This window comes from Drosophila gunungcola, chromosome 3R, assembly GCF_025200985.1.
Source record: "Drosophila gunungcola strain Sukarami chromosome 3R, Dgunungcola_SK_2, whole genome shotgun sequence".
In the NCBI taxonomy this organism is placed as follows: domain Eukaryota; kingdom Metazoa; phylum Arthropoda; class Insecta; order Diptera; family Drosophilidae; genus Drosophila; species Drosophila gunungcola.
This window is the reverse complement of record NC_069139.1, coordinates 17,317,160-17,345,047: the sequence shown is the minus strand read 5'-3', so window position 1 is coordinate 17,345,047 and position 27,888 is coordinate 17,317,160. Positions and strand designations below refer to the sequence as shown.

Below are 27,888 nucleotides of genomic sequence, written 5' to 3'. Positions count from 1 at the left end.
CATCGTTTTCATAACACTCCTATGTTAGTGAACAGCGCTGCGGCAGAGGGAAAGCAGAGTAGAGATGGGAAAACATCGATGAAACCGATATTTTAAAAACATCGATTACATAGATGTTGGCATCGATGTTTCTCCACCTCTATAGCACATCCCTAACGTTTTTCCAATAAGATTTGGCGTGAACATTTTTATTAATATTAATACGCGAAACCATTTTAAGGCCAATAAAAAATAACCAGCAATGCAACGGAAAATGCTGGACACTGTGATTTTGTGAAATAATTCGAATTCGTCGAAAAAAAGGAGATTCCTTGGGAAAACCAATCAATTTAAAACGCTGTGCAAACAGGGTGCGTGTAACTGTGTGCGTGCATGTGCATGTGTATGTATGTGTGTTCTACTGCCAAGGCATCCTTAAATTTTCGCACTTTTTTCTCTAATATACCAGCTTCTGCGCGCCTCGCCTCAACATTTTTTCTCTATATACCAACAATAGAGAGAGAGCGCCAGAAAGTGAGAGAGAGTGTCGGAAAGAGAGAGTAGTGTATATAAAAAAACATAAACAAGACATACTTGAATTTTCGTGCTTATTTGATTTCGGTTTCAAGCAAAGATGACATACAAAATGTGCAATATTATTAAAAGTGTAAAAATTATCATTAAAACTGCTTGTTAAACGAATATCTACACACCCAAAAGCCCAAACAAAATATTTACAAACAATAATTTTTGAACTACTAATATTGTGCGCCACTTCGATTCTTAACTAACACTGGTTTCATTGGCCATTCTCATCAGTGTCAAACTGACAGTTAAACGGTACGGCAACTCTGCCAGCTGGAAGGCCTTCCTTTTCACCAATTAGAACATTACAAATTTTCCAATTGGACCAGTTAGCCAAACGTTTAGTTAATTGAACGCACTTATTGGCGTTTTGTCAGGTGCTTCCAATTGAAGTGGGCGTGAGACGCGCGTGTATTGGTGGGTGGGTAAGGTGCGAGCGAAAGAAAGCACTAGAATTGCTTGTTATTCTTTCTTTGTTGTTTTATCTGTGGAAAAAAGCTGACTGCGAGTGTATTAGTGTGTGCGCGCCTGTGTATGTATGTGCCATACATGCACACAAAGAATTTGCATAAAAAGTGAGCAAGTAAAAGCATTATACATATGTAATCAAAGCTAAATGACACTGAAAGTACTTAAGATTGTGGAAAAAAAGGGGGCAACTACTTGTTCCCACCAAAATTGCCAATCAGAAAAATTCTTTGTACATCAATTAGTGCGGTACTGTGATTGTGTATTTCGCGCAGTGAACAACTATCTGTGTGATTGCGAGATGAACAAAGTTGCACTCCTTGGAATGATTTGATTTATATGCCAGAAATATTACCATAGCAGATGATGGTCGTGTACTATTTTCGATTTTCTGTTTCACGGACTGTTGTCGTTTGAGCGATTGCCTAATGTACACACACAAATGAAAACAGACACAGGGGCGGACAAAATAGTAGTAGTCATAGAATAATTCTAAAAAATTGACAAACAATTTTATCCTGCAGATCTTTTGTGGTTTCTATTTAGAACTAAAAAAGGAAATATTTTAGTTCAGTTTGCTTTTAAGAAATGTTAAATTAACCTTAAAAAAGATTTTTTTTAATCACCTACTTTTAGCCCCGTTTTACCGGTAGCTAAAAGTACGTTTTAAACCGACAAATTTCATCCGCTTTCTCAGTTTAAAACCAACTAATTGCTAAAATTAGCAACAGAATTGTTTAGATCACGTATCGTAAAACAAATTAAATTTAAAAAAAAAGTACAACCTTGCAACCGAAGCGGTACAAATTCGAGATGTGGAGTATTGTTTACCTATTAGAATAGAGAACCTTTATTAACGAAAGAAAAAAAAATCATTTAAGAATGAGTGTTTTAAGCGAACACACCTACTATTCTTACCGCTGCTGTGGCTGTTTCTATGTGCATAAATTCCATCGATACAAGGCGCAGGCGACCTTGGGAGTGAATTGAGTGTACCGCAAACGCCATTCATGAGTGTCAATGACCTACACTAACATTGGCCCACAGCGAATGTTGCGAGCGCCACTCTAGCGTTTCATTGCCCGATTTTGAAATTCATAGTCTAGTACTTATGATTATATATCCTATTGCACAGACCAGGATCACCCGACAGCCGCCCAACACCGCAAACAAAGCCGAGTGGTCCACCGCTGCTCCCCACACAGACACACACGGACATCGCACGGAGGGAGGATTGAGGAGCGGCAGGATCAGGATCACACTTCTAGATCGGCAGTAGGCACCGGTGCAGGCGGATAGGACAGGGACAGGGACAGCGACAGGGACAGGGACAGGACTCAATATCACGACCATGTTTACGGGCAAGCTGCAGATCAAGGTTTGCGAGGCGAGCGGCCTGCGGCCCACAGACTTCCAGAAGCGCCACAATCTCACCTTCGGCAAGCTGGCCGACGAGCAGCTCATCGATCCCTATGTCTCCATTGATGTCGACGAGAGCCACTTTGGTGAGTGTCCCACAACGTTATTTAAATATCGAATATGTTTAAACCCAACAACTCAAGTCAGCGCTCATTAGTCAATATAGTCAATATATGTTGCATACTTAAATGGTTTTTTTTAGGTTGTATTAAACATCCTGTTTCAAATCGATCCGAACAAAATAGACAACGATATGAGCATGGAAAGATAACAATACGTTGCGAAATACATATTTAATAAATCTTTTGATTAGAGACTAGCTTAGTGAGTTATATAACTAGACCTATTGATATTTTTGTTTTCGATGATCCAGTACAATACAATTTTTGTCATTAAAAAAAAAAAACTGAGAAAGGACATTTTCTAAGCAAAATGAATAAACTTAAGTACATACAAAGTTGCCAAAAGCTGCTCTTGCGAATATACAATCGAATTCGAATATGTATAAGGTTTTAAAGTAAAACTTTCAAGTTTTATATATGAAATGTTGGTATTCCTTTATCTCCAGATCGAGCCACCACACGGCCAAAGACATTCGATCCAGTTTGGAACGAGCAGTTCGTCCACGACGTGACCAATGTTAGCAACATCAACTTAACCGTCTTTCATGATGCCGCTCTGCCGCCCGATGACTTTGTGGCCAACTGCATCATCTCCTTTGAGGACCTCATGCAGAGTGAGACGGCTGTGCAGGATCTATGGGTATGTATGGAACCATAATTTGTTTGATCTTAAATTTCGCTATGATATTTACAAGCTCCTTTAACATTCCAGGTTAATTTGGAGCCGCAGGGCAAGATTCACGTCATAATTGAGCTGAAAAATCGCACTGGTACGAATACATATATAACTGTTAAAAATTAAACATTACTAATTTGATCCTATTTTTATCAGATAAAGCCAAAGCTGAGGCAGTGGTGGAGCACACTGTGGCCGCCAACAAGGAGTTCAAAGAGCGTGCTGGCTTCAACCGTCGTCGCGGTGCCATGCGTCGTCGTGTCCACCAGGTAAATTTTCATTTTCCGTTTTTAGGGATCTTATTTTTGAGTCAAAATTCCGTCTATTATATTAAACAAGCAAAAAAAACTAACCAATGTGTTATTTGGCAAAAAAATATTGACAATATTATTAAGATGTTTATGATAATTTTTCAAAAGTTGTACCGTCATTAAATCAAAGAATTATCATACCATTTAATTACCGCATTGAAGCAAATACCAAAGACTAGTCTACAATTACAAACGTAATGTTCTTCCCTTATGTTTCTTGCAATTGTTGAGCTAAACTTAATGTTACTTCCAAATATTCAACTAAATTCTTCATTTTAAAAGGTCAGTTTAGCGCTCAATCTCACTATCGTTTTTTTTATGTTTTGCCACAGGTTAATGGGCACAAGTTCATGGCAACGTTTTTGCGTCAACCCACCTTCTGTTCGCATTGCCGCGAGTTTATCTGGTAAGTGGAGCCCAGCACACATAATCGTACAACTCTCGTAACGTACTCACAGCCGGGCTGAAAAAAACATCTCCGTACATCCCTAAGTTGTATCCGCAGTGATTAATCTGAACATGCATTTAGTTTTGGGACTTGATTTTCACACCTCTCACCATCTGAACTATTTTTTGATTTAATTTGATGCGACTTGGGTTGATCTCTCTTACCTCTATGTTCTTAATGTATCCACTATCCCTCACTCATCACTCATCTCTCATCGCTCTACTGGCTCCATATCTTTGGCTCTTTATTGGGTGGCTCACTATTATGCAGTTTTAATTTCCTTGGTTCTCTATATATCCATCGGCATTAAACTGGTTTCTCTAATGGGCTTTTTAGCAATTGCTGCTGGCATGGGTCGCGGGGTCATCACGGGTTCAAAATCACAATCACAACCACGATAACGATCACGATCAGATCATGCTTGATTTCTTATGGGGCTTCCATTGGCGGTTATCATGCATTCGCAAAACACTCGCACACACAAACAAAACAAACACACCAATCATTCAGTTACCAAAATATATATACATACAATAGCCATGGAATTTCTTGCCTTTTTGCAGGGGAATTGGTAAACAAGGCTATCAATGTCAAGGTATGTGTTTTTTGCTTCAGACTAAACGGAAAACCAGAGCAGCTCAGCTCTGGCGCTTCGGAGCTCCAGGAAGAGCCCCCGACAAGCTATATCCAATCCATATCACTTTGCATTTGCTTGTTACGTTCGTTGTACGTTGTACGTTGTTCGTTGTTCGTTATTCGTTGTTTGCTGTTGTTGTCGTTGTTGATGTTGTTGCCATTGGGTTTCTTTGGCTTTAAGATCAATTATGTTTTTTTTTTTTTTTTTCACCATACTCTGAAATTCCGAAGCGGAATCGATTGCTCCACATATGTTCAGTCTTCAGCATTGTCCAATGCATCGATCACCTAGCTTGAGTCATGATTGCCTCGGAACAGCCAAGTGTCCTGGCACAGGTCCTGTCCCCGCTGCACCATTAATCGATCTGGATGAGTCCCATCATCGTTCCCATCACATTGCATTTGAAATTCACGTATGAAGAGGAATGCAAGTCTTGTACTACTAATTTACTTAAAATCAGATCGGAATTGCTAGAAGTTCTATAGTCTGTTTAAAATCTACTAGAATTATAGAATATATCTATTAGAATCATATTAAAGTTCGTCCGTCATTTATCCGATACTTTTCTTAACTCTTCATTGTCTTGCATGCCAAACTTTCAATCTTGGACTTAAAATCTTTAATAAAATTGTAATTCGTTGACATAAAAAACGCTCGAACTATGCAAATTTCAGTGATATGGGGGACCTTTAAAATGTCACTAAACATAAAATAGAGGGTATTTAATAATTGGATTCATCATTGGCTTATACGAATGCAATATAAAAGATATTTCTTGCATGATACAAAAAAATAGGTAAATTTTAATTTTAAATAAAAGAGCAATTTAAAATGGGAACGGATAAACAAAAACGAAATTTATTAGAGAAATGTTCTTCAAGGGATATAACATATATATATATATAGATATAGCTAAAATAGGACATCGTTTTCTTTACTTGTATTCATTTTGGTCATAGATGAACTGCTTAAACGGCTTCTTCCGTCATTTCTCTCTTTTCTAAGTAGTTTTGACTCCAATATCTGGCACGAAGCATTTAAATGTTGTGATTAAAACCGGAACACTAATTAGAGCACAGACACAGACCAAGCACAACTTAACTCCACTGACCAACATGTGAATAATCACACACTGCACAACAAAAAAACAATCGACGGTTTATCAACTAATTTCTGTCCGTCCAATCGTGATATTCGAAACGGATCCAGTATCCATTTTCCTTCAAAATCAATTGAATGTCACGAATGGGGGACTTTGTGTCTAACCCTAAATGTTTCAACGAGCTTGATTTAAACAATATTATGTAAATATATACACATTCGTTTGTCTAGAGTTTGAGCTCAGAAAAAATCGTCCTGCAAAAAACAAAATTTATATATGTATGATACAAAACGTTAGTTCCTTAAAATGTATAAAAAATCACAAATAAAAAAAAAACAGAGGCTGGCTTAAATTTGGTATTATAATCAAGTTCAGTTTTTCGGATTTTTTTTACAATCATGGCTTATCACTTTAAGTTAATGTCTTGACAAAAAAATATTCCTTCATTTAAAAAAAAATATTTTTTGAAGAAACATAAATAAATATTAACAATGGTACCTAATTCTTGTTAAATCTAATTGAATTTATATTCATTGTACTAGACAAAAACATAATTGTCTTTAACCTTACAAATAGATTTTTTTTTGTTAGCATCAGGGCGTTATTTCTTCTGAGCCCATAGTTTACATAGAGTTTTTGGATACTTTGCCCTGCACTCTGCCATCGATGAATTCTCGAAGCGTCCAGTTTGGCCAGTTTGGATATTAATTCTTTGATTTCTCTCCCCCAAAACACTTCTAGTCTGCACGTTAGTTGTACATAAAAAATGCCACCTGTCCGTGGTGTCCAAGTGTCCGGGCATGCGAGATGAGGTAAGTTGCGCTGCATTAACCCATCCAGATCTTGAGGAGCTAATGGTGTGTTGTTTTTTTGCGTGTTGAAGCAGCAGACCAAAGTGGAGGTGGTGCCGGCGGGCCAGGGCCAGCGCTTCAATGTGAACGTGCCGCATCGCTTCGTGGTGCACAGCTACAAGCGGTTCACCTTCTGCGACCACTGCGGCTCCCTGCTGTACGGGCTGATCAAGCAGGGACTGCAGTGCGAGACCTGCTGCATGAACGTGCACAAGCGGTGCCAGAAGAACGTGGCCAATACGTGCGGCATCAACACGAAGCAGATGGCCGAGATCCTCAGTTCGCTGGGCATTTCGCCGGACAAGCAGCAGCCGCGTCGCTCCAAGTACTTGAACCAGCAGGGCGGCGAGGACAACTACGGGGCCTCGTTGGGCGGCGACGGCGACGGGGCACCCGGCCAGTCCTTCCGCAGTGGCACACTGTCGGCGGACAGCCTGGCCACCTCCACCACAACGCTGACCAGTGGCTACAACAGCAGCAGCTGCATGAGCCTGGCGGTGGCCACGGGCGAGACTCGGCCGGGGAAGTGCTCCCTGCTGGACTTCAACTTCATCAAGGTGCTGGGCAAGGGGTCCTTCGGCAAGGTGATGCTGGCCGAGAAGAAGGGCACCGACGAGATCTATGCCATCAAGGTGCTCAAGAAGGACGCGATCATCCAGGACGACGACGTCGACTGCACCATGACCGAGAAGCGTATCCTGGCGCTGGCCGCCAACCATCCCTTCCTGACTGCGTTACATTCCTGTTTCCAGACCCCGGACCGCCTCTTCTTCGTGATGGAGTACGTCAATGGCGGCGATCTGATGTTCCAGATACAGAAGGCGCGTCGATTTGAGGCCTCGCGGGCCGCCTTCTATGCGGCGGAGGTGACACTGGCGCTGCAGTTCCTCCACACCCACGGCGTCATCTACCGCGACCTGAAGCTGGACAACATCCTGCTCGACCAGGAGGGCCACTGCAAGCTGGCCGACTTCGGCATGTGCAAGGAGGGCATCATGAACGGGATGCTGACCACCACCTTCTGCGGCACGCCCGACTACATCGCCCCGGAGATCCTCAAGGAGCAGGAGTACGGCGCCTCCGTCGACTGGTGGGCGCTGGGCGTGCTCATGTACGAGATGATGGCCGGCCAGCCGCCGTTCGAGGCGGACAACGAGGACGAGCTCTTCGACTCCATCATGCACGACGACGTCCTCTATCCGGTTTGGCTATCCCGCGAGGCCGTCTCCATACTAAAGGGTGAGCATTTTGTCTAACTGGACCCACTTTCCTACATCTATATGTTTTTCTTTACTTGTACTTACTACTTACCTACATGTTTATTATTACATGTCTACTATCATTATTTAATATTTAAAAATTTCCTTAATTTATATTTTTATTAGTGATTTTTATTATAACGTTTTAATTGCATTTATAAAATGGTTAAAAATCGATTATTTTAATCGTGTTTTAAAATTTTTCTGAAAATATTAGTCATACGATAAGTGTGCCAAGTTTCATTAGTAAAAAGTATCAGGGGTGACATAGAAATCTTTTCGGTTGAAATTCGGTTTACATTTTTCTGTGCATCATAATATGTACATTCTAACCGAGTCTCAGCCAAAGAAATTTCTGTGCATTTTTATGCTAGTTTATACAAGCAAGTTGCCAACATGTCGTATGTGTAATTTTTCTGAGGAAACTTAGAATCCATTTAGTTATGTCTTTAAAGCAGGAGTGCTTAATAACAATGTTCCGTTTCTTCATTCTGATGCTGATAAGACCGCGGCGTGCCAAGAACAATTAGATTGAAATTAGTTTTTGTTTTTTCCTCGACACAGACGCGAATTCTTTAGCTCTTGTCACAAGAAAAAGGGTCTCCTAAACGCCCCATACGTTAAATGTGTGCGTGTTTTTTTTTTTTTGTAATTGTGTTGGCAAATGCACTGCATTTCGGCATATAAACATCCTTATCTAAGTATAGTCGCCATAAAATTTCATATCCTTCGGTTTATGCAGGTTTTCTAACCAAGAATCCGGAGCAGCGATTGGGTTGCACTGGCGACGAGAACGAGATACGCAAGCATCCATTTTTCAACAAGCTGGACTGGAAGGAGCTGGAGAAGCGCAACATAAAGCCACCATTCCGACCGAAAATGGTGATTATTAAGAAATATATTTCGATTAAGACATTATCTATATTACCTTGTCACACAGAAAAATCCACGAGACGCCAACAACTTCGATGCGGAGTTCACCAAAGAGGATCCTGTACTCACACCGATCGGAAACGACGTTGTGCGCTGCATCAACCAGGACGAGTTCGCCGGCTTCTCGTTTGTGAATCCCAAGTTCGGACCGGAGCGCAAAGTCTACTAAGGCCCAACGATCGCAAATCATGTTCAAAAGCCAGTTTGATTGGTCGCGCTGCGATCTGGAGCCCCGATTAGATTGGGAATCCCGTTCGGCGAGGGTGGCCATCCAGATCGCCATCGATCCGAGCTGTCATCCAGCGTGTAGCGCATCCCCTAGCACAAGCAGTCTAAAAGTTTAATTTATAGTAACTCCCGCTCCCCATTGTTGTCTGTTTCCACCCGTAGTCGTGGTCCTCGTTTCGGTTTCGGTCCTGCGTGTAGATCACTCATCCACATCCAACTACCAGTGCCAATTGTCGAAACTGCTAAGCGTTCAACTTGAACTAAAGGCGCACAAGGACGCGAATTCTTTAGCTCTTGTCACACGAACTTCCCTACGTCCCAAAAAAAACCTTAACCGCTTCAAGCCCCACACCTGTTGGAATTTATTTATGTTGTTTGCCAGGCCCCAAAAAACAAAAAAACAAAAACAGAAACCCCCACCCCATCTAGTCAATGCCCAGTGGCTGAGTGCATTTTGTTATTAGTTATTTATTGATTGTTTGACGTGCCGAATCTCAAGTTTCGCACTCACAGACCGACAGCATCCAAGCAGAGCTCTATTAATGGGAGGCGAGGCACTTGCTCCAAGCGAATCTCAAGGGAATTTCTAACACAATAGCCGCAATGTGCCGTCTGTGCTACACACAAACACACACACACACAATACATACGACCACGCAAATCTAATTTCAATTTGTTTTATGTATTCGAAATCTTGCACAACTTCCTTCTCAAGTATTAAAGCGATATTATTTTAAAATAACCTTATTGTTATACATAAATACATATTTATAAAAATGAAAAACAAAGCAAAACAAAACAAAATGAAGCCAAAAAGCCCCTAATACAAACGCATACAATTTACCAACAAAGAGAAAGTAAAGCTAACTAATCATAGAGATAAAGCTAAAACCCACAAAGAGAGTGTCTATAAAATTCATATTAATTTATGCTAAACAAATTATGAATACAAGCCACAAAACGTGTTTAGTATGTAAGCGAATGAAGAGAAGAACAAACAAAGTATGTATATATATATATAAATCTATATATAGAAATATATATATATATATATTTGAACCATATAAATTGTGAAACTAAAGGCATATATAATACACACAAGAGAAGATCCCACAAACAAACACTTAGCGTAATGAGGAAAAGCCGAACAAAAATTATATGGAAATTATGTGGCATAGGAAGGTAGGAACCACATCAACAATATTATCGTTTATGTGTTGATTTTAAAGCCAAAGACTCAAAGCTAAGTTCTATTCGAAACCGCGTTCAAATTGAAGTATATTGCATCGAAATTTGATCGGTATCCTTTAAATGTTAATACTATTATTATTTACTCCATAGCTAATTTTGTGCGGCTAAATTTGTTTCTGTTTCGATTTCAGTCTACCACAGCAAAAAAGAAATCATTAATGAATATATAATAGTAATTATAAAGATGGAATAGCAAAGGAAGGATAACAGAAGATTTATTAACTATAAGCAGCGTTGTTAACTAAAAATCGTAAGGCAAAGGCAAGCATAAACACACATTTGTATGTAATAATAAACGCCCAGTGTCTAATAATATTTGTGAAATAGCAAGCCCAGCGTAAGCGCTAGTTACCCATTTACAATTTAAATGTTAACCCAAAGTATTTTCAAGAAAGCATTTTACCAAAAAACAAAAAAAAATAAAAGAGAGAAAGAAGGAGAAAAACAAACAACAAACAACAAGCAAAAGTAACAAAAACACAAAGAATTGAATGAGGTGTATAGGCAAAATGTTAAAAGCTATGAATAATTTTTTAAGCAATGCGCTCGAGGGCCGTTGCAAGGATAGAGGCGCGTATTCAATTAAAACTAAATGATAAAAACAAGCAAAATAAAGCAAAGTTAACTCCAGCCAACAAGATGAACTCATATGAACATAGAACCTAAGCCAGGGATCAGGAATAGGTCAAGGAAATAGCTTAAATTCGCTGGTTGTTGTTAAGCAGAGAACAGACAAAAGGGTAAATATAATAGGAGAGAAACTGATGAGGGAATAGAACAAATCGCGTGACCGTAACCTGACAACAAACGTAAACGTAAAACTTATAGGAAAATGAAAATGTGCAACCAAAAATGTTAGCTATAAGCTCTCACCAAATATGCAAAGCTGAACGCTCCCCCCAAAAAACGCCCGCTGTTGTCTCCATCTACCATCTATCTACCACTTACTAAAAAACCCGAATCTTATAGTAAATATATCATGGCTTGCCAAAGAGGGGTCCTTGAACTAATCTCTAAACTCTGAATGTACTCACTCGATCAGCTTAGCTAACTTTTTCTGGAGCCGTGCAGCTCAATCAAACACACACCAGATTACATACATACAAACATACATACATATGTGCAACTTTTTCATGTACCTTTCGCATCTTAGATACTTAAATGGATTATTAACGGAAGCCCCAAAACAAATTGTTAACTGATCTAAGGCAAAACTACACACAAACTACTAAGAAAATATACTGAATTATTTATGGAACGGCGTTGAAAACTAATGCGCAACAAAGAGAGAGGAGGTTTAGAAATTGGCGTAATCATTGCAAAGAGTAATAATCTCAAACAAAAAGTATTCAGAGAAACACACACAAATAAAATCACACAAAAAGCAGAAGAAAAACCAAACTAAAACTGAGAAAATAACGGCATAAATAAAGTTTAAGTTATGTTTAAACAAGAGATAAATAACTGTAACGGTAAAGTCGAAAGTCAACAGTTGATATGTTGTAAAAAAGCTATTAAATAAAATAAAAATATAAAAAAAAAAAACCAAAACAAAAACAAAAAAAGGAAAACATTACCAAGGCAGGCAAGTGAGCGTAATTGAATGTTAAAGAAGCTACTAAATAAAGGTATGAACAGATGTGTGCAAAGATAACCAAAGAAAGCAAAATTGAAAACAAGAAAAATTGATTTATAACATTAAGTGAAAACTAATTAATAAATAAAGAGGTAACACCTATGAAAAATGTAACCGATCTTGTTTGAATTTGAGTATAACAGCATTGACCTTTGCGAAACGGGAAAGCTAGGGCGCGCGGTTAACATGACTAAAGGTTTGTAAAACTAGCTCAAAGATTATTTTTGCTTGCTTGGTAACTACATTCATAAAAACACTTATTCTTTAATAGTTACAAGTTTTCTATAGCATTGTACTTAACTGATTCCAAATTATAATTATCAAAGCGCTATAAAATTGAATTAACAGACAGGCCCGCCTTTAGCGGTTAACAGCTTCAGTTAAGCAAGAATTATAGCTGGCGCGCTCATCTCTAGTGGCTGTTAACTAACAGTGCACATGTTGCCATCCCAAGAAGAAGAAGAAAAGTCAAAACAAATAAATATCTATTGCAATTTATTAATTTTAAAGGCCAAAAACAATAACTAGACAAGATGCCGAAGGTCAAAACGGAAAAGAAGAGCCGCATACACACCGAGGTGCAGAAGCAGGGTCAGTACTTAAACCGAAACATTCGCAATTTCATGTTAAACAATACAACGAATCATTGTTCATCGGCGGAAAACTATTTTTCCTACAGGAATCGTGTTCAACAAGGACTTTGGACAGCACATTCTGAAGAATCCCCTGGTGATAACCACCATGCTGGAGAAGGCTGCCCTACGAGCCACCGATGTGGTGCTGGAAATCGGTCCCGGCACGGGAAACATGACCGTTAAGATGCTGGAGCGGGCCAAGAAGGTCATAGCCTGCGAGATTGACACCCGTTTGGCCGCCGAGCTGCAGAAGCGTGTCCAGGCCACGCCGCTGCAGCCGAAGCTCCAGGTGCTCATCGGGGACTTCCTGAAGGCGGAGCTGCCCTTCTTCGATCTGTGCATCGCCAACGTGCCCTACCAGATCAGTTCGCCGCTGATCTTCAAGCTGCTGCTCCACAGGCCACTCTTCCGCTGCGCCGTGCTCATGTTCCAGCGTGAATTCGCCCAGCGATTGGTGGCCAAGCCGGGCGACAAGCTCTACTGCCGCCTCAGCATCAATACCCAACTGCTGGCCCGCGTCGACATGCTGATGAAGGTGGGCAAGAACAACTTCAAGCCGCCGCCAAAGGTCGAGAGCAGTGTGGTGCGGCTGGAGCCGAAGAACCCACCGCCACCCGTCAACTTCACCGAATGGGATGGCCTCACGCGGATCGCCTTTCTGCGCAAGAACAAGACGCTGGCGGCCACCTTCAAGGTCACCTCCGTGATGGAGATGCTCGAGAAGAACTACAAGCTGTACCGTTCGCTCAGGAACGAGGTGAGTCAAGCTTTAAAGCCTTAAAATGCCTTTTGTTTTAAACAATTTTTTTTTTTTTATTTATAAATTACCTGCAAAAAAAAAAACATTTTTTTTAGAAAATTCTAAACTACTACCCATATATACCTATACATTTTTAACGAATGCTTAACTTTTCTCAAGAAAATAATAAATTCATTTTCCTTAGCCCGTCGAAGATGATTTCAACATGCAGGAGAAAGTCATCGGTATCTTGGAAGAACAGAATATGGCCAGCAAACGTGCGAGAAGCATGGACATTGACGACTTTATGAAACTCCTGCTGGCCTTTAATTCAGCTGGCATACACTTCAATTAGTTTTATTTATTAGTTCGTTAAACTTTGTACAATTTTATTAACATTAATATAATGTTAAGCCAACAAACTTCAGTTGTTTCTTTTTTAATCCAAACTGGTTCTGTTCTAGTACAGTAGATATACATTGACAAAGCCAGTTATAATCTGAAATCAATTAGGGAATATCCATATTAAGAATATATATTGAATCTTGTTGACGACTTAAAAATATTTATTTGAGTAATATCTTTGTTCAAAATGTTTTATATATATTTATTGGCTTAATTAAGTAAGATTTTCCATTTAATACCTACTGTATATAGAATGGAATCAGCTGATCAGTGTTTAATGCCGGAGAGCGGTGTTTATAAAGTGCGCAATTGAAAACTAGCTGATTAAAATTGATTTGATTAGTCGCCGGTGGACCACGATCGAGAACAAATCAATAACATGGCAATGCAAACGCTTAGAATGGCTTTGCTGCTGATGTTTTTCCTCAGCAACGGCCTTGTCTACGGCCAAAACCCGGATCCAGCCGCCCAGCTTGGTAAGAGCCATATGTGTAAACCAATTCATTGGTATAACTTATTTAAAATAAATATTTTCCATTTACTTTAGCCTGCACAAAATTCAAACAGATTGTTTTTGAGGAACGCGTGGCCTTCAGCTTCTTTTTCAACGATGCACCGATTACCTACGAGACGGTTGACTCTTGTCATGGATCAAGACCCCTGATTGTAGATGGTACGCCGGCAGAGCCCAAGGAGTTCCCCCATGCTGCTCGCCTAGGCCACCGAGATGCTAACAACGAAACCAAGTGGTTCTGTGGTGGAACCTTAATAAGCAATCGCTTGGTTCTTACTGCGGCCCACTGCCTTATTTTCCATACAGTAAGTATGAAATGAAAGTATATTGAAAATGTTGTACTTCTACGTTATTACAAGCTTATTGTCAATGCTTTTCATGGATTTTTGCTACATACCCTAGCAGAAGGTATTACTAACTCAAAGTTAGCAAAAAAATACATTTTCGACTCGATCTTATTAAGAACTCATTTTATAATTAGTTCTTTATTGAATTTAAAAACCTTTGTCTATTAATGATTTTAAGACATTGATTTAATAATATTTTTTAAGCCTATATAAACCTTTATTTTTCAACCTCCTGAATAATAATAATAATATATTTCCACAGCGGAAATGTAAATGTTGTGCGTTTGGGTGAGCTGGAGTTTGATACCGATGAGGATGATGCTGAGCCGGAGGACTTTGGTGTGCTTAGTTTGACGGCACATCCAGACTTCGAGAACCCCGCCCTCTACAATGACATCGCGATCGTTAAACTTGACCGGGAAGTCAAGTTCAACAGGTACAAGCATCCTGCCTGTCTGCCCTTCGACGACGGCGAGAAACACGAGTCATTCATCGCCATCGGCTGGGGCCGGAAAAAGTTCGCACAGAAGGAGTCGAAGAAGCTGCTGAAGGTTCAGCTCCAAGGATATGGGGACAGGTGTGTGAGCACAACGGAAGCGAATGAAGAACTGCCCAAGGGGTACGAGCCCAGAAGCCAGCTGTGCATTGGGTCAAAGGACGACAAGGACACCTGCAACGGCGACTCCGGAGGTCCAGTGCTGGCCAACCACAAGGATCTGCCTTGCATGCACCACGTAATGGGCATCACATCGGCCGGCATTGGTTGCTCCACGCCCGATATTCCCAGTCCCTACACAAGAGTCCACTATTTCCTCAACTGGATTAAAGGCGAACTGGCCAAGCAGACATAAAGTCATTGAAAGGCTTTTTCGTGGACTTGAAGCAGGATTCTCAGAAAACCACAAGCTATTAATTAATAATTGCAAATACACCGGCTATTTAAATTGGTTGGTTGAACAAACCTGTTTTAAATTTAAATAGAATTGAGCTTTTCAAGTTTGAATTTCCACAGAATTTGTTAATCGATTTTGAAGTCGTAACAAGTTTTAATAAATAAAATTGATAAATGCATGTGTTTTTCAATTTTTTGCAAGACCCCAAAACAATTTAACATATAATATTTCCTGGCTATCAAACTGGATTTTTTTTGCATTGAATTTCTGCTTGCATAAACCGCATATAATTTCTTATAGACAAAAACGCGAATTTTCCCAGTGCTTATTAGCTCTCCTGAGGTGATCACACTTAAGCAGGTCTCGAAGAGAAGCTCATTGACAACCAATAATGGTTTTAGTTGCTCACCGATCGTAGAGGCGGCCACACGATGAAAAGTGCGTTCTCTGGCAAGCTTGTTCTGCTGGAAGCAATCTTGCTGATCCTATCAGTCGATTGGATAAGTTCTCAGGATCCGGATATCGTAAGAAGTAGGTGATGATGCATCATATCTGAAGAGATAGAGATCTTTTTAGTAAAATCATGTACTTCACAGCCTGTACAAAGTATAAGAAGAGCGTTTGGGAGGAGACATCTGAGTTCGGTTTCCTGATGGAGGGGTCTCCCTCTATCTTCAAGACCTCGGACAAATGCACGAGCTATGCACCGCTTATAATCGGAGGAGGCCCCGCTCTGCCCAAGGAGTTTCCGCACGCCGCCCGCCTGGGACACCGAAGCGATGATGATAATGGCCAGCTGGAATGGTTTTGTGGCGGAACACTTATCAGCAACCGGCATGTGCTAACTGCAGCGCACTGTCACTTCTCGACTGTGTATGTATTTACCTAATCACCAACAATATCTCACTAAATAATAGCATATAACTTTTGATTCCGATCATAATTTCAAAAATTTTTACAACCTTTTTACGGGCACCTGGTGGTCTAGCATCTATTAATGTTTACTTAAATATTTTTTTGTAGGTCAACGATTTTTTTGTTTGATAAGTTTTACAATTTTTTTTTTTATATTTTTTATTTAGTAGAAAAAAATTGAAAGTTGATGTGTTTAGGTATTTGTTTCATTAGCTTCCGGACATAAAAAATGAGAAGTTATCAATATAAACATTTATGGAGGTCTGTGTTTTTATTTTATGTGAAAACTTTGAGACAGTTAAGCTGCGAAACCGGATGTAAAATCTTAAATATAAAAAATACAAACTTAAAAAAATATATTAGAATTAAAAAAAAAAAATACAAAAAAATTTTTTTTTTTTTTTAATTTTTTCCTTTTTAATTTTAATCTTATTAATACTTTTGTGGTTTGAGCGCTTTAATGGTAATTTAAATAAAATAAATCTTTTGTGTAGAGGTTCAGTGAATATCGTTCGCCTTGGGGATCTGGAGTTCGACACCAACACTGACGATGCCGATCCGGAGGACTTTGAGGTCAAGGACCACACACTACACCCCGACTATAGCTACCCGGCTCTTTACAACGACATCTCCGTGGTGCGGTTGAGCAGAGCGGTAACCTTCAACGAGTACAAGCATCCTGCGTGCCTTCCCTTTGTCGACGGCCGTTCTGTGTCCTCCTTCATCGCCATCGGCTGGGGTCAATTGGAGATCGTGCCTCGAACCGAGAACAAGAAGCTGCAGAAAGTGAAGCTCGACAATTACAACACGCGGTGCACGATCACGACGGAAAAGAACGAGGAGCTTCCCGAGGGCTATAACCACACCACCCAACTTTGCATTGGATCCACCAAGCACAAGGACACCTGCAACGGCGACTCCGGCGGACCGGTGCTGATCTACCACAATGCCTACCCCTGCATGTACCATGTAATGGGTATCACATCCGTTGGACTGTCCTGCGACACCCCTGATCTGCCCGCCATGTACACAAGGGTACACTTCTATCTGGACTGGATTAAGCGGCAGCTGGCCAAAATTTAGTAAATCAGAACCATAGAAGAAAAGCCATGACAAAATTAAACAAGTGCCAATATTGTAGGTAAAGTATTCAACGAGGTTTGTTATTTAACAATTTGTTAGAACCATTTTTTAAATTGGAAAATTTGAAAAATTGGATGTAATAAAAAATAATACAAAATTATGATGATGTTTGCCTTAAAAGAAAGTGAATTTGTTGATAAGTAAGCGAGGTCTAGCATTTTTGAAATAGTCCCAAAATGGCTTTGTCTCAACTTTATTTCTCTATTAATCAAAATAAAAATATATAATTAAAATTTTAAGCTAAGCCGAAATGTTCAGAGACTTAAAAAGGCGCCTAAGCACTAGTCTTTCAAACTATTCTAAATATATTCATAGCCGGTAAAGCACACTCCGTAAATCAATTATTGTCTTTCTATTTGCATACGAAAGTAAACAAAACTGTTGACTGGTGGGCTAAACTTTTGAAGAGCGGGGATTTTGTATTAGCTTTTACCCGCTTGAACCCCGCCTTCAAATTGACTGGGTGATTCCACAGCTGATCGATCAGTAACTAATTGGGAGCAAAACCCGTTCGGATCACACAGTCGTTTACCGATCGTCACCAGAAGATGTGGACGCCTTGGCAGTTTGCCCTGTTGATTATTCTGCTGGCATGTGTTTTTGGCCAGCATCCGGATATGGATATAGTCAGAGGTAAGTGGATATAAGTTTTGGTAACAAAACTCCTTATTTAAGAACATTGCACTACTTAAATATATAAATACAATCGTTCTTAATGCTTATTTTTATACTTTTTAAAGATGGTTAGAGTTATTAAGTCAATTAAATTTAAATCAAAATATAATCAAGCTACCAAAACTATTGTTCATAGTTATATCATTTATCAATCCAAATAAATCCTATTCAGCCTGCAAGAGATATAAGAAGAGTGTTTTTGAGGAGACAATCGACTATGGTTTCCTGCTCCCAGGTGCTCCGATTGAGAGACGGGTCATCGATAAGTGCAGGAGCTACACGCCCCTAATTGTGGGTGGTCATCCGGCCCAGCCTCGGGAATTTCCGCACATGGCACGCTTGGGACGTCGACAAAGTCTGGACACCCGTACCGACTGGTTTTGTGGTGGCGTTCTGATCAGCGAGCGGTTCGTCTTAACCGCTGCCCACTGTCTGGAATCGGAACAGTAAGTACTTAAGACCAGAAAGAAATAATAAACCGGGGGTTTTTTGCGGTCTAGAGATCGGGTTAAGCCAATATACTTCAATTCTAATCAATTTAATACTTTTAAATTAACTAACAAATTGTTATTTAATTATTTGAATCACAATATATGTATGTATATGTACATTTAAATATCCATATTTTTAATGACATTTTTGAACATGGATCATAGTTAAAGAATATTTTCTTTTCAGAGGAGAGGTAAATGTTGTGCGATTGGGCGAACTGGATTTTGATACGTACGATGATGATGCGGCCCCCAAGGACTATGTTGTCTCTGGGTATATAGTCCATCCAGGATATGAGGATCCGCAGTACTACCATGATATAGGACTTATCAAGCTGACGGAGGATGTAATCTTCGATGTGTATAGGCATCCCGCTTGTTTGCCGTTTCGGGATGAACGCTTTTCCGACTCCTTTATAGCCGTTGGCTGGGGAAGCACGGGACTGGCGGTGAAGCCCTCGGCCAAACTGCTTAAAGTCAAGCTGGAGCGATACAGAGATGGGGTATGTTTACGTAAATTATTACCAAAAAGGTAGTTTCAACTCAAATCCCTGTAGGTGTGTAAAAAACTGCTTACCCGGCAACTGGAGGAATTCCCGCGAGGATTCGATGCGAGTAACCAAGTCTGTGTGGGTTCCGAAATGGCCCGGGACACCTGTAACGGAGACTCCGGCGGTCCTCTGTTGATTTACCATCAGGAATATCCTTGCATGTACCATGTGGTAGCAATTACATCGGCCGGATTATCCTGCGGCACTCCGGGAATTCCCGGAATATACACCCGAGTGTATCCTTATTTGGACTGGATAACCAGAACCATGGCTAAATTTTAAAAGTCTATCAATAAATGGCATAATTCTGTCGAACTAAAAAGCCAAATCAATCATTCTTAATTGGGTAATGTTTGGAAATGATTAAAATTAAACTTAGAGACATATTCAAAGAGCTTAACAAGAAATACAACAGTTATTTTAAATACAAAATATTATTTAATTTAGCATTAAATTTAGTTTTGAAATAAATAATAAAAACGTAAATAATATTTTTAACCTACACATAACAATTAATGAAAGAAACGGTTTTTTATTTCTGGTAACGGTAACAGTGCGATTAATTTAGAATCACCCGATGGTGACTGCTCTGCATCCCTGCAACATCGATAGTCCAAATCTATCGATTGGGCATCGATAGTTGTTTACCTTTTTTTTCCCTAAAAAAAGAAACATTTACAAAACAAAAGTTGTCGCTGGATTGCAAATTACCAATGGCCAGAAGCATGCAGCTGCATGGCAAATAAAATGTAAGCGGATATCCTGCGCAGGAAACCACATCACACTTTCCCCGTTCCTGGATGCGCTGCACACTAATTAGAGGCCCCGCATAATTGCCAATTGTGCCGGATCATGGAGCAGGATCAGGTCAAGGATGTGGAGCAGGAGCAGCACATGGAGATGGAGCCGAAGCCGGAGATGGACGTGGCGCAGGCTTATATAACGAGGGCCAAGATGAATCCTGCCAAGAAGGATAACGAGAAGCGGCGACGCAAGGATGCCATGCGAAGGGTAATTAGTGCGCTTGTGTGTGTGTGAGTGCGCACTGCTAGTGTGTGTGTTTTATACCCTTGCAAAGGTTTAAATTTTGACCACTATTTGGTTTTTATGTTGCAATTATCTTTGGAAATCATTAGTATAAGTTTGCTCCTTAAATTTTCACAAAAAGCAATCAATACACAGATCCTTTGCGGCTCATTTCCAAATCCCGAAGTTTGAAATTTCAATGGTAAACTTTTCTAAATACGACCTAAGCACTTTTCCATTTAAAACCACCTTAAATTATTAAAACAATCTAGTGCCATAGAAATTAAAGATTTTAGTTATTACCCAGATTCTTTGCAGATGTCTATGGTATTATTATTATTATAAATATCAAGTGAACTTTTCTAAAGACAAGCTAAGAACTTTTTTATTAAAAACCCCAATAAATTATTAATACAATCTAATACCATGGGGAAAATGACGACTTATTATAGCTCTACAGCTTTATTACAAAAATATGAAGTATAGTATAGAATAGTATTCCAAACTATCCCTTTTGCTTAAATAATAAAACTAAATACTAAACTTAAATATTTTCATTTTCCAGGTGTCGATGATATTGCGGAAATGCGACTCGCTGCGCTCGACGAGCGACAGTCAGTTCCTAGGAGAAGCATCCGGACATCGTGAAGGCGACGAAGAAGCGCAAGGAACGCGTGGAGATCTACAAGGAGCGGGTGGTGGAGCGCGAGGATGCGCCGCACGTAATCGAAGCGAAGGTGGAGCAGCTGGCCAACATTATTTCGCAGGCCAAGCACTTGGTTTGCTATACCGGAGCCGGGATAAGCACGGCAGCTCTGATTCCGGACTATCGCGGCAGCCAGGGCATCTGGACGCTGCTGCAGAAGGGCCAGGAGATCGGGGAACACGATCTGTCCAGCGCGAATCCCACTTACACACACATGGCACTCTACGAGCTGCATCGCCGAAGACTTCTGCATCATGTGGTGTCCCAAAACTGCGATGGCCTGCACCTGCGATCCGGGCTGCCGAGGCATTCGCTATCCGAAATCCATGGGAACATGTATGTGGAGGTGTGCAAAAACTGCCGACCGAATAGCGTCTACTGGCGCCAGTTCGACACCACGGAGATGACCGCCCGCTACTGCCACAAGACCCACCGCCTGTGCCACCGCTGCTCGGAGCCGCTGTACGACACCATTGTGCACTTCGGGGAGCGGGGGAACGTCAAGTGGCCGCTGAACTGGGCGGGAGCCACTGCGCATGCGGAACGGGCGGATGTGATCCTCTGTCTGGGCTCTAGTCTCAAGGTGCTCAAGAAATACACATGGCTGTGGCAGATGGATCGACCTGCCCGCCAGCGGGCCAAGATCTGTGTGGTTAACCTGCAGTGGACGCCCAAGGACGGGATAGCCAGTATCAAGATCAATGGAAAATGCGATCGAGTGATGGCGCAACTGATGCATCTACTACACATTCCAGTGCCCGTTTACACCAAGGAAAAGGATCCCATTTTCGCGCACGCTTCGCTTTTGATGCCCGAGGAGCTGCACACGCTAACGCAACCACTGCTGAAGAACGCCGACGAGGAGGAGGCCTTCACCACCACCACCGAGGAAACACAAGACTCGACCATCTCCAGCGAGAGCTGCAGCTACAACTACAGCGACCTGCCCATCGGAAAGGGTCCCCGCATCCGCACACCCATCAAGAATGGACGAAGGGTCAAGACCAACCTGGAGCTGCGTCAGAAATTCAAAGTGATCAATGGCCAGGATGAGGAGATTAAGGTGGAGGAGGCGGAAACAAATGGGGAGGTAAAAACGGAGATTGACTCCAACACGCAGCTTAAGGATTCATCCATTAAAACAGAGACTGAAGTTAAACTGGAAAAAATAGAAAGCCAGGACACCATTTTTAAGCAAGATTTGAATCTTCTGGAGCTGCTGCCCAAGCTCGAACCTCTTTCTCTCAAAGAAGAGCCAGAGGAGACGGTGAACAATGGTTTCCTGGAGCTGCCCAAGCTAGTCGCCATACAAAAAACTCATGTGGAAAGGTTTAGCCCACACCCCATTGAGCTGAGATTGGAGCCAGTTCAGCTGCCCCCACTGGTGCCCATTGGAGCGCCACTGTCGACGCCCTTTGTCGAGCCCAAGTTGGTGGTGCCGCCTGCCTTTCAGACGCTCAACATCCAGGTCCAGAGCGATGGCGATGGAGACTCCACCACAGAGAATGAGAACGAAGAGGAGGTAGAGGAGCAGGAGGAGAAGATCGAACTGGCCCAGATGGATTTGCTAAGGCAGAACAGCGATGAAGAGTTGCTGCGCCAACTGCCGACCTGGTACGATGCCAAGTACGCGTACTCCGGCCTGCACAGCATCCTGATACCGCCGCCAGCGGATCTGAACATCTGGAACTCACAGGTGGTGCCGAACTTTGCGATGAACCGATCCGCCGCCAGCTGTGACTTCTGCTTCGATCGCTATGCGGAGCTAGAGTGCCAGTTCTATCGGCGGTGGAACCTCAGCCAGCGCAAGCACAAGAAACGAGCCAGGAGCGGTCGGTTCGTGGTCTGCGAATGCTGTCCAACGTCCGACGACGACGATGACTATGACGAGAATATATCCCTGGCGCACATCGCAGCGGCGGAGACGGCCAAGCGCAGGCAGCAGCTGAGCACGAGTTTCCCCCGGAAACTGGCACGCACCCAAGCGGGATGGTATGGCAAGGGCTACAAGAAGGGACGGAAGCGAAGGTAGATCGCCCGATGCTGAACCCAATCCTTTACGGCCGTGATCCTATCCCCATAAACTAGGGTGGGTCGAATTACTGAAAAACTGGCAGCACATCATTGAAATCTTCTGATCTAATATTGGATTTTTTGTAAGAATTATTCATGATCTATAGCAACAAATTGACCTGCCCTAACCGAGACATATGCTCGCTTCAATAGTATTTTAGCTATAGGATAATAAGTCATAGCATACAATGTAGTGCCAGCTAATAGCATAGTTTGGGGTTACGTTTTCATAATTTATACAAGTTTTTTAATATGTCACATCTGCGTGTCCTTGTCTTTTAGGATTATATTTTACCTACGTGAATGTCGCTCAGTTCTTGTCTATTTTAAGTTATTTATTAAGTCACTTATTTAATTATGTAATTGTGTAACTTATTGGGTCTCAATCGTGAAACTCTTTTCTTTGTATGTCAGTTTATATGTCAGTTAATCAGTTAAATTGCTTTTATATTTTAGGGTTTTATTAACCACGCTTAAAACCCATCTTCCGCCCTTAAATATTTAAGTGAAATAAACAAAAAAAAGGCATTATGGTAAAATGAAATCCTGTCGTCTTTTACTCAGAATCTTTCCAGCGTCATGTCCTCAATATTATTAAATTTAAATACAACACTATAAATCTCTACACAAATCAAAACTGCAATCGATTCGCTTTCATTATCTGTGTAGAACCAAGTTTATTGATTAACTTAAACTTAAAGTATTGCTATTTTAGTTGTAGTTTTGCGATCGCGTGTGTGTGAGTGCTTGTTTGTGATTAGGCATTCCATGTTAAGAATGACCGGAAGCGGATAATTGGCTTCCGCTCAACCTTTAGGAGGTTTCAATCCCTGCGTGGGTGTGTGAGTCTCACGTGGAACATTGCAAAATACCCAAGAATCAACAGAAGACCAGGCAATGAAAACAAACAAGGGAGAACTACACACATAGAAAACAGCAGGTTGATTAGATTAACGCTATCGATCGATATTACTCGGGGGCAGGGCGTGGGCATGGGCGTGGATTTTTCAGGGTGCAAATACCGCACAAAACATAATACCTAGAGCTACGCCGGAGCAGCCAGTGGGCCAATATAAAAATACAAAGTTTCACAAATACAAATACAAATACAAATACAGATATGAATACAGGACGTGGATACGAGAAGCGGTGCCGATTGAAATATGGGTCTTTTAAATGCTCTGAGGACGCAATGTCAGCAGCGAATCACGTTTCCATATAATACAATTATCCAATTCCATAGACAGAAATAGGGCGCGTGCTTTGAGCACGTCGGCATTGAGATTAAAATCGCTGCGGCGATATTTTTTGAGTAGCGTTGTTTTTTGTTTTTGTTGTTTTTTTTTTGTGGGGGAATGGAAATGGGAATGATTGCTTAGATGGGACTGAGACTAGAGCCGGGATCAGGTGCAGCTGCTTAGGCCACGTAGATGAACATGTTAATGTCGTCATCGTCGCGCCTCATGTACTTGTGTTCGATGAGCCACTCCAGCTGCTCCTTGATCATCTTTTTGGACGGCAGGAACATGTTCTTCAGTATATCGATGAGTTCACCCTGAAAAAGATTTAAAGAATTGAACTTTGAATCTTTTGACTGGCCTAAGAGGCAATCCAACTACTTACCTGAAGCGCGGCATTGTTCATCCGCTTGCGGACTTTCATAATCTTGATGATGGCCTCTTGCGTACGCAGAATGCGCAGCTGCACAATGGACTGATTGTCCTCCTGCTGCGAGCGTTCCGTGCTTAACTGCAGGCGCCCAATGAGATTGAGCTGGGGGAATTAAAAAATAACCGATTACGGATTGTCTACAGTTAAACCATTGTCTGTGCTCACTTTTCCACGTCGCTGGGACTTGCCATTCTTGACAATGGCAAACTCTTGATTGATATAGAACATCGTGTTCTCGGCGAAATCCTTGGGCGAACTGATGGCCGATGGCTCCATGAGCAGGATCTGTTTCTTGATCTTGGGAAACGCCACCAGCGACCAAAGAGTGCGCCTCAGTTCAGGATCTTCGAAGGACAAACAAAATGTTGAAACAGAGCCTCACAGCTAATAAATAGTAAACCCTTACCTGGCAGTTCTGTGGCCAGGCGAAGATTCTCGTAGGAGATTTTGTCGTGTTGCCGCTGATTCCAGGCAAACAGGACGGCCATTTGGAAGGTGGTCACATCCAGATCGTAGCGCCCAAAGTTATTCACAAAGGTGATGGTGCCATTGCTCATGTGATGATACCACTGCAGCTTGCGGCCGGAATGCTTCTTCTTGTAGAACTCCTCCACATCGGGTATGTAGTCCTCCAGCTCGATGGGCAGTGACACAGACACACGCTCCGAGCAGCGAGCCCAAGCGCCCGCGTTGAGTATTTTAATGTTGATAGCATCGTGCCGACTTATCGAGGTGCGGAATTGAGTATTCAGATCTTCGCTGACCTGCAGATTATATAAAAAGGAATGTTAATTTTCTGAATTTAAAGGTGATCTGGTAGAGAACCCACCTTAATGTCCTGGAACATGCGTGCTAGCCGGTTTACATAGTCCGCCGGCATGCCCACCTCGCGCAGCCACTCGACAATGTCCTCCTCCTTCTCACTGTCCGCACTGGTGCCCAGTATCAAGCTGTAATTTAATGGAAAGCGTAAGCAAAGGTAAAAGGAGAACAAGATTATATATTCATTGCCCATGGAATCATTTTGTTATAAAGCAAGTCAAATTCCAAAATATATAAGGCTAATTGTGTTAAAATATCAAAAAGCTTTCGATTTATATAAAGAATGTCCTATAAAACGTTTTCATTATACAAAATCTTTCTTGAACTTGATATAAACTTGAGTGACCTTTTGGGGTATATATTAATATCAATAAAGAATTTTTAAAATAGCTTCTTACCGCCTCGTCAAGTGAACCTTGTGGTAGCGCATGAAGACGTCCTTGTTGTTCACATATTTGAGGACCAGCAGGACATCACGAAGGCGGGCGTCGATCTGCTCGCTGATGAGGCGCTTGCTAAGCGGCGTTCGCCGCAGCAGCATGTCGCAGTAGTTGGCCAGCAGTTCCGGGCATTTGCTCTCCGGCGCCGTGTATTTCACACCTCGATTGGCGATGCTCGTGGGCAGCTCCATTTTGAACACGCTGGTGTCGTTGACCACCGTCTTGAAGGCAATGTCGCGGGCAGTGAGGAAGCGGGGATCGTCGTTGAAGGCGTTGCGCACCAGGTCGCTGAACTTGTTGAACAGCTCTAGTAGCCGCTCTACGTACTTCTCCGAGTCCTGGGTGATCACCTCCGAGGCGGACAGCATGTCGGCTAGTCCGGCGGACATTATGTGCCGCTGCAGGTCACCCATCATGGCCTCCACGCCCACGCCATGCAGCACCCGATCCATCAGGCGGAACATGAGATTCAAGCGCTCCGTTTCATAGTCCCTGATCAAAGCCGGACACTCGGCAATAATGGAGTTGAGATGATCCACTATGAGCACCTTGACCAGCGTGTAGGTGAGTATGCTAAAGCTGCTGGGCTCGAGATAACGCTTGGCCCTCACCTCCTCCTCCCGCAACTTGGAGTCGGCGTATTTCATGTAGGCCAGCACTCCGTTCTCCTGCTGCTGCTCCGCCGACTTGAGGCGATAGAACTCGGCGGTGGCCTTTAGATAGGCCATCTCGAAGTTCTCCCGGTAGATCTCCAGCTTGTCCTCGGCATTCGAGGAGAGATTCACATAGCTCTCGCGCACGCCCACCACAAGCTGGGCATCGTAGGCATCGCCATTCCGTTCGGCGTGCACTATCTTCATGGCCGACTCCTGCAGGCGGTGCTTGATGTCGTGAAAGATGTGCTTGTTCCACGAGTCCAGCATCAGTTTGCGCACCGGGCTGTCCTCCGTGGGATTTTTCTTGGTGCTGGTGGTGCTACTGCTCCCGCTTCCCGATGCCGCTGCAGCCGCTGAGCTTGTGGAGGCGGATGTGGAGGCGGCAGCAGCGGCGGCGGCGGCGGACGTAGAGGCTCCGGTGGCGGACGAGGTGGAGGCCCCCGACTTTCCTGCCTGGTTGCTGCAGGAACTGCCAGCTGCTGCTGCCGCCGCGGCACTCGTACTCGCTCCCGATGCCGATACGGTGGCGGAGGCAGAGGAGGAACTGCCGCTGGAGGAGGGCTTCACCTGGGGCGACTGCTCCAGCTGGCGAAAGGGCAGCGGCAGGTAGTTGGACTGTGTGAAGAACTTGCGCCACTCCACAATGTAGGTGGCCAGGAGGGCCTGCTCGCCGCGCTGGGCCTGCACTTGACTTTGCGCCTGGACGATGAACTCGACGATGTCCTGCTGCAGGCAGTCGTAGATCTTGGCCGCGCCCTTCTCGTCCCACAGGCAAACGAAGTGAACGCCGAAGAACAGGTCCTGCCATTCGCGTTGCGACACCGTATCCTGGCGCAGCAGCTTTAAAACTATCCGCCTCTTGTCGGGCCAAACTTCCTCGAAGATGTCCCTGTCCCGTTTCCCGATTGCCTGCCGCACAGGACAGAAATATAATTAAGTATATAGTATATATGCATGTTGATGGTTCTCCCGCTGATCGGGTCACTTACCCGTAGCATTTTGATCGTAGCAATCTCTTTGTTTTTGTTGCTGGCTTCACTTCATTTATATTAGTTGTGATACCAGATTCCAAAAACATACAGCCCAGCCTATCGTTTAAAATTGTTTTGACGATGATTTTGAAAATTACCTATCGCTTCAATTTTCATTTTCAAACTGTTCAACACTAATTATTTCAAATGATTAATAATTTAAGAAATAATTTAGTTGGCCAACTATCAGCAATTGTTATTTAAAAAATATTTTTGTTTTAAACTCCGATTGCCGATTTATTTTATTTTA

At 42.3% G+C, this 27,888-nt stretch overlaps 7 protein-coding genes across 17 annotated transcripts; 6 read left to right on the top strand and 1 right to left on the bottom strand.

The window, feature by feature from the left end:
- Nucleotides 1–124: 124 nt before the first annotated feature.
- On the top strand, nt 125–9,425 carry LOC128266685 (protein kinase C). Of its 11 annotated transcripts, XM_053003365.1 has the most exons (12): nt 546–989; nt 1,063–1,139; nt 2,168–2,537; nt 3,020–3,213; nt 3,286–3,343; nt 3,406–3,518; nt 3,893–3,966; nt 4,572–4,603; nt 6,489–6,559; nt 6,631–7,837; nt 8,600–8,739; nt 8,798–9,425. In XM_053003365.1, the coding sequence occupies exons 3-12, from the start codon at nt 2,384–2,386 to the stop codon at nt 8,957–8,959; spliced, it is 2,205 nt and encodes a 734-aa protein (XP_052859325.1). In that variant the 5' UTR covers nt 546–989; nt 1,063–1,139; nt 2,168–2,383; the 3' UTR covers nt 8,960–9,425. The 11 variants fall into 11 exon arrangements, with proteins under 11 accessions (XP_052859332.1, XP_052859323.1, XP_052859331.1 ...); XM_053003372.1 differs by lacking the exons at nt 546–989; nt 1,063–1,139 and adding an exon at nt 125–350 and having other exon boundaries at nt 6,634–7,837; XM_053003363.1 differs by lacking the exons at nt 546–989; nt 1,063–1,139 and adding an exon at nt 126–350.
- A 2,903-nt stretch (nt 9,426–12,328) lies between these two features.
- LOC128260052 (probable dimethyladenosine transferase) lies at nt 12,329–13,701 on the top strand. The gene is made up of 3 exons (XM_052992754.1): nt 12,329–12,496; nt 12,585–13,297; nt 13,485–13,701. The coding sequence occupies exons 1-3, from the start codon at nt 12,439–12,441 to the stop codon at nt 13,632–13,634; spliced, it is 921 nt and encodes a 306-aa protein (XP_052848714.1). The 5' UTR covers nt 12,329–12,438; the 3' UTR covers nt 13,635–13,701.
- Nucleotides 13,702–13,872: 171 nt separating this feature from the next.
- Nucleotides 13,873–15,616, top strand: LOC128260034 (venom protease). Its single transcript, XM_052992729.1, is given in 4 exon segments — nt 13,873–14,160; nt 14,232–14,488; nt 14,490–14,503; nt 14,808–15,616. Coding segments are annotated over 4 exon segments (957 nt in total). The 5' UTR covers nt 13,873–14,063; the 3' UTR covers nt 15,397–15,616.
- A 120-nt stretch (nt 15,617–15,736) lies between these two features.
- Nucleotides 15,737–17,704, top strand: LOC128260028 (serine protease snake). Its single transcript, XM_052992716.1, has 3 exons — nt 15,737–15,969; nt 16,035–16,311; nt 16,848–17,704. The coding sequence occupies exons 1-3, from the start codon at nt 15,870–15,872 to the stop codon at nt 17,434–17,436; spliced, it is 966 nt and encodes a 321-aa protein (XP_052848676.1). The 5' UTR covers nt 15,737–15,869; the 3' UTR covers nt 17,437–17,704.
- A 99-nt stretch (nt 17,705–17,803) lies between these two features.
- On the top strand, nt 17,804–19,560 carry LOC128260044 (serine protease snake). Its single transcript, XM_052992741.1, has 4 exons — nt 17,804–18,129; nt 18,344–18,617; nt 18,850–19,165; nt 19,220–19,560. The coding sequence occupies exons 1-4, from the start codon at nt 18,045–18,047 to the stop codon at nt 19,493–19,495; spliced, it is 951 nt and encodes a 316-aa protein (XP_052848701.1). The 5' UTR covers nt 17,804–18,044; the 3' UTR covers nt 19,496–19,560.
- A 289-nt stretch (nt 19,561–19,849) lies between these two features.
- On the top strand, nt 19,850–23,562 carry LOC128254624 (NAD-dependent protein deacetylase Sirt7). Its single transcript, XM_052983806.1, is given in 3 exon segments — nt 19,850–20,224; nt 20,805–20,864; nt 20,866–23,562. Coding segments are annotated over 3 exon segments (2,331 nt in total). The 5' UTR covers nt 19,850–20,065; the 3' UTR covers nt 22,978–23,562.
- Nucleotides 23,563–23,665: 103 nt separating this feature from the next.
- On the bottom strand, nt 23,666–27,727 carry LOC128254618 (cullin-5). Its single transcript, XM_052983793.1, has 7 exons — nt 27,597–27,727; nt 25,910–27,516; nt 25,519–25,639; nt 25,096–25,453; nt 24,855–25,033; nt 24,642–24,791; nt 23,666–24,573 (listed from the first exon to the last, which is right to left on the bottom strand). The coding sequence occupies exons 1-7, from the start codon at nt 27,603–27,605 to the stop codon at nt 24,436–24,438; spliced, it is 2,562 nt and encodes an 853-aa protein (XP_052839753.1). The 5' UTR covers nt 27,606–27,727; the 3' UTR covers nt 23,666–24,435.
- Between the last annotated feature and the right edge of the window lie 161 nt (nt 27,728–27,888).

What these genes read in the sequence shown, in the direction of transcription:
- LOC128266685 (XM_053003363.1), top strand. Translation starts at nt 2,384, where the DNA reads ATGTTTACGGGCAAGCTGCAGATCAAGGTTTGCGAGGCGAGCGGCCTG. An exon ending in TGCGTCGTCGTGTCCACCAG is followed by an intron (nt 3,519 to 3,892) that starts GTAAATTTTCAT and finishes GTTTTGCCACAG; the next exon opens with GTTAATGGGCACAAGTTCAT. An exon ending in CACCATTCCGACCGAAAATG is followed by an intron (nt 8,740 to 8,797) that starts GTGATTATTAAG and finishes CTTGTCACACAG; the next exon opens with AAAAATCCACGAGACGCCAA.
- LOC128260052 (XM_052992754.1), top strand. Translation starts at nt 12,439, where the DNA reads ATGCCGAAGGTCAAAACGGAAAAGAAGAGCCGCATACACACCGAGGTG. An exon ending in CACCGAGGTGCAGAAGCAGG is followed by an intron (nt 12,497 to 12,584) that starts GTCAGTACTTAA and finishes TTTTTCCTACAG; the next exon opens with GAATCGTGTTCAACAAGGAC. An exon ending in ACCGTTCGCTCAGGAACGAG is followed by an intron (nt 13,298 to 13,484) that starts GTGAGTCAAGCT and finishes CATTTTCCTTAG; the next exon opens with CCCGTCGAAGATGATTTCAA.
- LOC128260028 (XM_052992716.1), top strand. Translation starts at nt 15,870, where the DNA reads ATGAAAAGTGCGTTCTCTGGCAAGCTTGTTCTGCTGGAAGCAATCTTG. An exon ending in GGATCCGGATATCGTAAGAA is followed by an intron (nt 15,970 to 16,034) that starts GTAGGTGATGAT and finishes TGTACTTCACAG; the next exon opens with CCTGTACAAAGTATAAGAAG. An exon ending in CACTGTCACTTCTCGACTGT is followed by an intron (nt 16,312 to 16,847) that starts GTATGTATTTAC and finishes TCTTTTGTGTAG; the next exon opens with AGGTTCAGTGAATATCGTTC.
- LOC128260044 (XM_052992741.1), top strand. Translation starts at nt 18,045, where the DNA reads ATGTGGACGCCTTGGCAGTTTGCCCTGTTGATTATTCTGCTGGCATGT. An exon ending in GGATATGGATATAGTCAGAG is followed by an intron (nt 18,130 to 18,343) that starts GTAAGTGGATAT and finishes AATCCTATTCAG; the next exon opens with CCTGCAAGAGATATAAGAAG. An exon ending in CACTGTCTGGAATCGGAACA is followed by an intron (nt 18,618 to 18,849) that starts GTAAGTACTTAA and finishes TTTTCTTTTCAG; the next exon opens with AGGAGAGGTAAATGTTGTGC.
- LOC128254618 (XM_052983793.1), bottom strand. An exon ending in CCTGGCCACAGAACTGCCAG is followed by an intron (nt 25,034 to 25,095) that starts GTAAGGGTTTAC and finishes TGTCCTTCGAAG; the next exon opens with ATCCTGAACTGAGGCGCACT. An exon ending in TGAACAATGCCGCGCTTCAG is followed by an intron (nt 24,574 to 24,641) that starts GTAAGTAGTTGG and finishes AATCTTTTTCAG; the next exon opens with GGTGAACTCATCGATATACT.